Below are 11,007 nucleotides of genomic sequence, written 5' to 3' on the forward strand. Positions count from 1 at the left end.
AACAAATTTGTAAAAATAAAAATGTAGAACATTTTGAACATTTCTGGGATCTTTTATTTCAACTCATGAAACATGGGACCAACACTTTATATGTTGCGTATATATTTTTGTTCAGTATATATCTAAGATATTTATGATAATAATAATAAGAAGAAGAAGGTGCTGTATTACATTTGTAAAGCGCATTTCATTATACAGAATAAATATAAAATGGACAGGGAAACTGACACAAAGAACACAGCTGACGCTACAAAGGACAATGAAACCAATGAGCATTGCTAACAACATAAGGCCTTCCTGAAGAGAAAGGTCTTCAGTCCCGCTTTTTAGGCCCGTTGGTTGTAATTACAATCTGCTACTATCTGTCATCTGTTCTGAAAGAACTACACACATATTTATAATAAAATATACATGTATTATTTATTATTTATTCAACATTATTATGGCATGTATACAGACGTGTATTATCACTGGCTGTGCTTTAAAGGCAATGTGCAAAATAGCTTTCTATTATAATACAGTATTTACAAAATACGTATGTTATGAGCTGAAAAATAAATCCATACATATTTCAAAAAATATTTATACAATGCCTCTAAGATAATGAAAGAACATCACAACACTGAATCAGTGTTGAAGATTTGTGTACACGTAACAGGAATTCTATAGGCTTGGGAGAGGAAAAGGCTAGTAGTACAGAGGCTTATTAGGAACTGAAATCACTGAGTCTGGTGCAAGGTGAAAAGGTGGTGCATTTCCGTAATGCTTACCTGATATTTCCTTTGTTCTATGCTTATGGTACAGAATCAACTATAACTATATACAACTACATTTGTGTAACTTTGCATTAAACATTACATGTTCAAATCTGTCCTTATAGAATGATGCATTATTCTTACAGTGCTACACACTTATTTTGGTTTACAACTCTCTCACGTACTTTTAAATTATTATTTCTAAGAAATTTTGACAGAAATCACTTTCTATTAGTAATTGAACAGACGGAGCGACTGTAACTTCAACCATAAAATTAGACCTACAGTTTGAGGTATGGGAGTTTCTGGTTTGACAGCTTTAAACCACACACAGGTCACAATTATCTTCTTTCATTCTGAGTTACGGTATTGCACTAATGCTGTACTGTACAGCGTTATAACGTTAAGCGCCATGTCTATTTACTTGGACCAGTCCATCATTTCCAAGCATTTCAAAACACTGGCTGTTACAGAGCGGGACCTCTACAGATCATTACCGGGCTCAATTCCCATGATGCTTTATATCATGTCTGATGTCTCAGTCCTGTGAAGCATTGTTGTTGTTGATGACCTTCCTCTTGCGCAATGACACCAGGTCGTAGAAGGGATCCTTGGTGATACTTGCTCTGAGGGAAAGACCGAGAGAAAAATAAGCCACATGTCCAAATGATCATCATCATCAAGTTCACTTTATCCTATTGATTTCCAGTTGTGTCCTGGTGCCAGGACACAACTGTCATTTGGGATGTAATTTGTGAAGTGTATGGCGTGTAGTACAGGTATGTGTTGAGCCTGGGTTGAGGTGTCTGACCTGATGGAGCCTATCCAGTCATCTCTCTCATCTGCAGTGGCGGCACTCATCCTGTAGGACTGGTGTTTCCCCTCCACCACCCTGCCTCCGTTCTCTGTCTTGCACGCCTTGATCTTCTGCCCTCTGGGGTTGTAGATCTCTAGACAATACTGCTCACAAAGAAGCACACACACGCATACAAATGCTCACAAAACACATACCCAAGCCAAATTATCCCATAGTATATTGGTCTAATTACTCCTAATCTTCCAGTTAAACCCTTCCTTTCTCATACGGAGGCTATGAGTCATACAGTGCCGTGACAGCTAAGAGGGTAGCTTCTGTAAATGTGACTTCTGCACAGACTATGAGACTGAAACACCATAGAACAGGTGGCACTGCCATAAACCTTAGAAAGAAGTATGCAGTCAGTGGAATACACTGTACCTGTTTGATAGAGTCTTCTATCTCTCTTACACAGAGATTCTCAAGGGGAATGATCCCTATGGGGTCTTTATCCTGAGGGAGGAGGGGAGAGAGATGCTTTGGTCAAGAAATATAATTTAGCAGTAACTACTACCATCTTTTATCCTAAATTCCATTACTGGCAAACCCTATGACAAAGTTGTGGGTATAGCATACTCACTGTGGTATACTCAAAGTAGTACAGACAGCTGTCTGTCAAAATAAACCACCGCCTCTTCCATGTTTTCACCCTTCCTCCTGCAGAGAGGAAAAGTTAACATTTCATTACACAAATAAAATGTTTAAACATAAAATTCTCCATCCAACACGCTCCATAAAGGAAATCAGATCATTCTGTGGTAAGCTTATTTTTAATGCTTGGTAATGGCACAATTATAAGACAATTCTCTCAGCTAATGATATTGCTAATCATCTCACCCATTTTGAGCAGCCAACCCTCTCTGTCCGGGTTGAAGAAGGTGTGTGTGAGGTCGTTCCCATCATCCTCTGGAATTTTGAACGGCTCGTTCCGAATGCTCTCATAGAGTTTCTGGATTTAATGAGGTAGTAGGTGAGAGTTAACGACAGCTACAGACAACAACAACCAAATAGGGGTCACATTCTGAGAGTGGAGTTAACACCTGACCTCTCACCCCTGAGGCCTCACCATGAGCAGGTCGTTGGGCAGGTCACCCCCGTTGTTGATGCCTCTGTTCATACTGAAGAAGCGCTCCAGAGTGGGCTTGTCCTTCACGTTGGGGTTATGGAGACTGGTGTTCAGCATGATGACGGCAAAGGACAGGATGTAGCAGGTGTCTGTTTGAAACACCCACACATTTCATTACTGTTGGGTCAATGATACAGTGAGGAAAAAAGTATTTTATCCCCTGCTGATTTTGTACGTTTGCACACTGACAAGGAAATGATCAGTCTATAATTTTAATGGTAGGTTTATTTGAACAGTGAGAGACAGAATAACAACAAAAAAATCCAGAAAGACGCATGTCAAAAATGTTATAAATTGATTTGCATTTTAATGAGGGAAATACGTATTTAACCCCTCTGCAAAACATGACTTAGTACTTGGTGGCAAAACTCTTGTTGGCAATCACAGAGGTCAGACGTTTCTTGTAGTTGGCCACCAGGTTTGCACACATCTCAGGAGGGATTTTGTCCCACTCCTCTTTGCAGTTCTCCAAGTCATTAAGGTTTCGAGGCTGACGTTTGGCAACTCGAACCTTCAGCTCTCTCCACAGATCTTCTATGGGATTAAGGTCTGGAGACTGGCTAGGCCACTCCAGACCTTAATGTGCTTCTTCTTGAGCCACTCCTTTGTTGCCTTGGCTGTGTGTTTTGGATCATTGTCATGCTGGAATACCCATCCACGACCCATTTTCAATGCCCTGGCTGAGGGAAGGAGGTTCTCACCCAAGATTTGACGGTACATGGCCCCGTCCATCGTGCCTTTGATGCGGTGAAGTTGTCCTGTCCCCTTAGCAGAAAAACACCCCCAAAGCATAATGTTTCCACCTCCATGTTCCTCCTCCTCCAAACACGGCGAGTTGAGTTGATTCCAAAGAGCTCCATTTTGGTCTCATCTGACCACAACACTTTCACCCAGTTGTCCTCTGAATCATTCAGATGTTCATTGGCAAACTTCAGACGGGCATGTGTATGTGCTTTCTTGAGCAGGGGGACCTTGCGGGCGCTGTAGGATTTCAGTCCTTCACGGCGTAGTGTGTTACCAATTGTTTTCTTGGTGACTATGGTCCCAGCTGACTTGAGATCATTGACAAGATCCCCCCGTGTAGTTCTGGGCTGATTGCTCACCGTTCTCATGAACATTGCAACTCCACGAGGTGAGATCTTGCATGGAGCCCCAGGCCGAGGGAAATTGACAGTTCTTTTGTGTTTCTTCCATTTGCGAATAATCGCACCAACTGTTGTCACCTTCTCACCAAGCTGCTTGGCGATGCTCTTGTAGCCCATTCCAGCCTTGTGTAGGTCTACAATCTTGTCCCTGACATCCTTGGAGAGCTCTTTGGTCTTGGCCATGGTGGAGAGTTTGGAATCTGATTGATTGATTGCTTCTGTGGACAGGTGTTTTTTATACAGGTAACAAGCTGAGTTTAGGAGCACTCCCTTTAAGAGTGTGCTCCTAATCTCAGCTCGTTACCTGTATAAAAGACACCTGGGAGCCAGAAATCTTTCTGATTGAGTTTTGCCACCAAGTACTAAGTCATGTTTTGCAGAGGGGTTAAATACGTATTTCCCTCATTAAAATGCAAATCAATTTATAACATTTTTGACATGCGTTTTTCTGGATTTTTTTGTTGTTATTCTGTCTCTCACTGTTCAAATAAACCTACCATTAAAATTATAGACTGATCATTTCTTTGTCAGTGGGCGAATGTACAAAATCAGCAGGGGATCAAATACTTTTTTCCCTCACTGTATGTATTTGCATCCTTAATCAGCATCACCTTTGTGAAATGATTTGAATATGCCTCAAAATGTACTCCTCAACCCCCTCCCCATCTGTCTTGCTGATCTGTCAGTGTAGGGAGTCAGCAGCATGGTTGAGGAGGCTGGTTCCTGTGCACTACAGTACTGTACAGTACCTGTTGACTGGAAGACCCCTGTATTACAGTCACAGTAGCGTTTAGCGAATGCCTCCATCATCCTGTCAATCTTCTGGGCTTCTCCAGGGAGACGGAAACTCCACAGGAACTGCCTACAGGGATGAGCCAGGGAACAGACAGGATTTACTGTGGAAATTAATATAATAATGAGAATATATTCATGTATGAGTGTAAGAGATACACCATTGTAGTGCAGCACTAACCTCAGTGCCTGCACCAGATTCAGGTCAGAGAACTCGTGTAGTTCTACAAAGGCTTTCAGAGTTTGAAGGTGCATTTCCTCCCTGCATGAACACAAACAAGAGTCAAATCAGTGATATGGAGATTATTGAGATAATGAGTGGTTATGACAGTCATTGTTATCCCCATAAACAAAGCCATCATTATCCTGGTCATGTTCAGAAGCATTGTGTACCTCTCTCCTAAAAAGTTCCCAATGGCTGTCTTGTTCAGTCCTTCCTCTTTGTATAGGAACTCAGCCACTGCCTCTGCTGTCCACTCCAACAGGTCATTGTCAACCAGGTACTGAATACCCTGGGGGAAGAGGCCATGACAAGTCAATGAACATGTATGAACTTGGAAGATATGAATGCATTAAGGCATACTTGTATGTGGAATAAAAAAAAATCAGAAATCATAATGAGGTCCAAAGCACTGTGATGTGCAGTAGTGGTCATGCACATATGAAATATTCTGTATGCATTGTCTGCCATTCTGAGAGAGCCACTGGAAGCAATATATCTTCACATATCTAAACAATGCAGAGCTTCCAGCTAAAAAAAACAATGATCTGCTTGACTAGCCTCTGCACAGACCCAAACACAAGCTTTTCTCCAGGGTGGTCATACAGGCCAGGCTTTTCTCCAGGGTGGTCATATAGGCCAGGCTTTTCTCCAGGGTGGTCATACAGGCCAGGCTTTTCTCCAGGGTGGTAATACAGGCCAGGCTTTTCTCCAGGGTAGTCATACAGGCCAGGCTTTTCTCCAGGGTGGTCATACAGGCCAGGCTTTTCTCCAGGGTGGTCATACAGGCCAGGCTTTTCTCCAGGGTGGTCATACAGGCCAGGCTTTTCTCCAGGGTGGTCATACAGGCTAGGCTTTTCTCCAGGGTGGTGATACAGGCAAGACTTTTCTCCAGGGTGGTCATACAGGCTAGGCTTTTCTCCAGGGTGGTCATACAGGCCAGGCTTTTCTCCAGGGTGGTCATACAGGCCAGGCTTTTCTCCAGGGTGGTCATACAGGCTAGGCTTTTCTCCAGGGTGGTCATACAGGCCAGACTTTTCTCCAGGGTGGTCATACAGGCTAGGCTTTTCTCCAGGGTGGTAATACAGGCCAGGCTTTTCTCCGGGGTGGTCATACAGGCCAGGCTTTTCTCCAGGGTGGTAATACAGGCCAGGCTTTTCTCCAGGGTAGTCATACAGGCCAGGCTTTTCTCCAGGGTGGTCCTACAGGCCAGGCTTTTCTCCAGGGTGGTCATACAGGCCAGGCTTTTCTCCAGGGTGGTCATACAGGCCAGGCTTTTCTCCAGGGTGGTCATACAGGCTAGGCTTTTCTCCAGGGTGGTCATACAGGCTAGGCTTTTCTCCAGGGTGGTCATACAGGCTAGGCTTTTCTCCAGGGTGGTAATACAGGCCAGGCTTTTCTCCAGAGTGGTCATACAGGCCAGGCTTTTCTCCAGGGTGGACATACAGGCCAGGCTTTTCTCCAAAGTGGTCATACAGGCCAGGCTTTTCTCCAGGGTGGACATACAGGCCAGGCTTTTCTCCAGAGTGGTCATACAGGCCAGGCTTTTCTCCAGGGTGGACATACAGGCTAGGCTTTTCTCCAGGGTGGTAATACAGGCCAGGCTTTTCTCCAGAGTGGTCATACAGGCCAGGCTTTTCTCCAGGGTGGACATACAGGCCAGGCTTTTCTCCAGGGTGGACATACAGGCCAGGCTTTTCTCCAGGGTGGTCATACAGGCCAGGCTTGTCTCCAGGGTGGTCATACAGGCCAGGCTTTTCTCCAGAGTGGTCATACAGGCCAGGCTTTTCTCCAGGGTGGACATACAGGCCAGGCTTTTCTCCAGGGTGGTCATACAGGCCAGGCTTGTCTCCAGGGTGGTCATACAGGCCAGGCTTGTCTCCAGGGTGGACATACAGGCTAGGCTTTTCTCCAGGGTGGACATACAGGCCAGGCTTGTCTCCAGGGTAGTCATACAGGCCAGGGGGACTATATATTATGGCTTTGACCTCTCTTCAGAGGAGAGGAAAGGAGGGGTGTTTGTGGTTTGAGCAGGAGCGTGTGCCTCCGCTCCTCTTCACGGAACAGGATGTGGTTCTCTCTCATTTTCTCTCCCCCTCTCTCTGCCTCTGCACAGTTGCACTTCTGTACATAATTCACGTCCCTAGCTCAGCATTCATTCGTTTGTGTCAGATTATTTGTTCTGTCATCTTGCAGTTAACTATTTAAACTTCTAGCTGTGGCAAGCCTCTGTCAGTAGAGATGTGATAACTATACAGGTCTTTACTACTTAAATTCTATAATTGAAGCACTTCACATTTCGGTACATATCTGATCTGTATGTATTTGTGTTTAGTGTATTCCATATTGAGTAATGTTATGACTTTGTCTTACCAGAGAACCTCACCAGGAAAAACTAAGGGCTCTAATTACAGTGTGTGACATGAGCTCACCTTTTTTGGGTCCATGTTGAATTTCTTTTTCCCAGATAAGAACCTCTTGTTTCTCACAACATTTTTGCTGAAGAGAGACAAAGACAAAACAGAATAAATATTGACAAAGGTTAATTACACCACTTTTACCCATGAGCGTTATACTAGCTACAGTATGTGTCCGCTGTATAAGAGATGACACACAGTGAGAGTGAGACAATTAAAGGAAGCTGGGGTTGTCCTGCCTGGAACATGTCTCAGTGTTTCATGCTGCTGACATATAAGAGTTTTACCACATTCCTGTAGCTGCTAGTGAAGAAACAGGAAACGCACATATACAGAGGGGCCTTACAGATGGGGGGCAGAATCTGTTTTTGTTCTTGAAGACAACAGAGCCCACTTATGAGGACGAAGAGGTGACCACAGTGGGGGGGGGGGGGGGGGGGGGGGGGGGGGGGTTCAGGGGGTGCTGCTGCACCCTTTGCACCTCTACTTCCCGCGGCTATGCCTCCATACCTTTCTTAGTCTGAGTTAGGGAGGGATAGGACGTCAGAGATGTGAGAGGAGCCTCTTTGTCAAGATGGATGTCAGGGAGTATTGTTGATCTGGTGTTTGGGCTGTGATAGATTCAAAAGAAGCTACCACACACTGCAAAGTGTTACTGTAGCTAACTCTCCCACAGAGGAAGAGGCCTACTGGTCAATGGTAACCTATCCGAATCAGCCATTGTGCAAGCTCTAACTTACTTCTCCTCGTCCGCCTCAATGTTGTGGATTTCCGTCATGACGCTGTCAATCTCCAACCTCAGCTTCTACACAAGGGGAAGTGATGTCAAAGGGATGAGACGATAATATGTGGCATTTTAGCCATAGCTGACTCAAGCCCTTGGCACATACAGAGGTACAGGGTCAGTCTACTCATAAAACTGGATGTTTCTGAGATATAACTTTTGAAGGAGGCTTTTGTGAATGTAATAACTGCTGTAGGTAATGTCACAATACAGTTAGTTTTATTCTGGCAAAATGCAGCTTCATAAAGCATTTTGACTGTACAAAAAGAGCCCTGGTTGAGAGCATGATTTACTATACCTGAATGTCATCTAATAGGTCACTCTTATGAAACTTCCTGGTGTCTATCTCCTGCCTCTCCATTGAGCTAAGCATTGTGGAAGCTGTACAATTGATTATACACACAAACACAAACATACAGATGAAACCATCATTATCATCCAATGCATAAAGGAAGCAGTCGGACAAAACCCCTGAGACCTAATTGAGACATCTTCCTGTATTCACTGAAAATATCAAAGGTGTCAGAAATGTGCCTTGACAACCCCCCTCACACCAACCCTAGCATACAGTAACTCAACATACTGCACTTCTCAGCACTAGCTAAATATAACTGCTGAACTTCAGCTTTTTATAGAATGAGCCCCAGTAATGCCCATTAGTAAGTGATCTGCTCTAGTCTTGTCCTCATAACAGCTTCTCACGGTTTTTAGATGAGGGTTATTCATTACTACAACATAGTAATACAACATTATAACTAGACAAAACAACACTATATATACACAATAAAACAATATAATTAGACAACACAACATTATAACTAGACAATACAACATTATAACTAGCCAATACAACATAATAATTACACAATACAACATTATAACTAGACAACACAACATTATAACTAGACAATACAAGAATATAACTAGACAACACAACACTATATATACACAATAAAACAATATAATTAGACAATACAACATTATAACTAGACAATACAAGAATATAACTAGACAATACAACATTATAATTACACAATACAACATTATAACTAGACAATACAACATTAACTAGACACTACAACATTAACTAGACAGTACAACATTAACTAAATAATACAACATTAACTAGACAATACAACATTAACTAGACAGTACAACATTAACTAGACAGTACAACATTAACTAAATAATACAACATTAACTAGACAATACAACATTAACTAGACAGTACAACATTAACTAAATAATACAACATTAACTAGACAATACAACATTAACTAGACAGTACAACATTAACTAGACAGTACAACATTAACTAAATAATACAACATTAACTAGACAATACAACATTAACTAGACAGTACAACATTAACTAAATAGTACAACATTAACTAGACAATACAACATTAACTAGACAGTACAACATTAACTAGACAGTACAACATTAACTAGACAATACAACATTAACTAGATAATACAACATTAACTAGATAATACAACATTAACTAGACAGTACAACATTAATTAGATAATACAACATCACCAAACTCCATCTATCTTGGCAATTAGATTGTTGAACACTATGCAGTGAACAACACCTCTGAACGTTACTTGATAGTCAGTAATGAGAACTTGAGGTATATAAAGGCTATACGACAACAATATGTCTCTATAAAGTCAGGTGATGCTATAATAAAGTGAATAACATTCATCACTGTGGTAAAAGTGAACAAAACAAACCGTTGAACACTGCTGGCTTTATACCACAGTGTATATAGGTCAAGGTATTGAGACTGAAAGCACAATAGTCACTGTAGACGGTAGTGAATATCTATTGTGAAGACAGGTACTATATCAGTACACTTTCTTATTAGTGTATTTCATTTTCATTTCTCAAGTAAGATATTCACAGCAACAGCTCAAACCCCCATTGTCTACTGACACTTCAACACTTCATTATCTTACATAAAGACACTCATGTATTGTTCATGGTGTTAATCCCCAGATACTATAGCCTAATTAGAGATGTTAAATTGCAAAATGGAGTGTAAAACGTAAAAACCTTACCTTTTCCCCAGAGGAAGCTGTCTTTTCTTTGGCTGCCCATGTTGAAGGTGTTGGAGAGACTGTGGCTGTACAGGAAACGTGTCAGTGTTGAAGTAATGTAGCCTACTGCAAGAAGGGCATAAGCTACAGTGTCAATAGCATCCTCAAAACATAATGAACTGACCACCTAAAGGCAGTGCTGTTACTGATATACTGTACAAAATATATATATACTGTACAAGTAAAGAAGATGTGTGTGTGTGTGTGTGTGTGTGTGTGTGTGTGTGTGTGTGTGTGTGTGTGTGTGTGTGTGTGTGAGTGTGTATTGACTGGTGATACCAATTCGAGATAGATCTAATGCACAATATCCATAATTATTCAGCAGTCAGTGTAAATATGTAGCCAACATAAGTGACTTTAAGTCATTTGAAAATCACTTGTGCTGAACTCAAACAAACACAGATTGAAACTCTGGGGAGACTAATAGATCAACCAATTGCTTACCTTCATAAATAGATGTATGAGGTCATGAGAGCGTAATTACGTTCTGACAACACTCATGTAGACATGTACAGTAGATGGGAAGAGTGCTTCAGGCAGGGGTGGAAGCCACTTGTGACGCCTCAAGTCAAGTACCATGCCCAGACTTGCGCAACTCAAACTGTGAGTGTGTTTGTAAATTCACTCTGGAGTGCCAGAGTGCGCTCAGAGTGTGCTCTGAGCGTTCGTAAATTCAAAGTGTTTCGCTCTTGGGGGGACGTGCAAAGCGCACACTGGACGCTCTGGCCAAGGAGTAGAGTTGATCCGAGTGTTTTGACCTCACAATGGCAGTCAAGCACCCAAGCTAATAGGCTAAAGTTGGCTAG

The 11,007-nt window shown here is 42.3% G+C and overlaps 1 protein-coding gene across 3 annotated transcripts; it reads right to left on the minus strand.

Moving 5' to 3' along the window:
- Window positions 1-398: 398 nt before the first annotated feature.
- Window positions 399-10,793, minus strand: LOC115202880 (cytohesin-3). Of its 3 annotated transcripts, none has more exons than XM_029767037.1 (14): window positions 10,646-10,793; window positions 10,163-10,227; window positions 8,394-8,476; window positions 8,052-8,116; window positions 7,327-7,393; window positions 5,068-5,186; window positions 4,856-4,936; window positions 4,632-4,744; window positions 2,678-2,826; window positions 2,449-2,560; window positions 2,192-2,268; window positions 1,993-2,064; window positions 1,567-1,715; window positions 399-1,381 (listed from the first exon to the last, which is right to left on the minus strand). In XM_029767037.1, exons 2-14 carry the CDS (start codon window positions 10,200-10,202, stop codon window positions 1,294-1,296), a joined length of 1,215 nt encoding a protein of 404 aa, XP_029622897.1. In that variant the 5' UTR covers window positions 10,203-10,227; window positions 10,646-10,793; the 3' UTR covers window positions 399-1,293. The 3 variants fall into 3 exon arrangements, with proteins under 3 accessions (XP_029622897.1, XP_029622887.1, XP_029622905.1); XM_029767027.1 differs by having other exon boundaries at window positions 10,163-10,267; XM_029767045.1 differs by lacking the exons at window positions 8,394-8,476; window positions 10,646-10,793 and having other exon boundaries at window positions 10,163-10,226.
- Between the last annotated feature and the right edge of the window lie 214 nt (window positions 10,794-11,007).

Source organism: Salmo trutta, chromosome 1, assembly GCF_901001165.1.
Source record: "Salmo trutta chromosome 1, fSalTru1.1, whole genome shotgun sequence".
NCBI lineage: Eukaryota > Metazoa > Chordata > Actinopteri > Salmoniformes > Salmonidae > Salmo > Salmo trutta.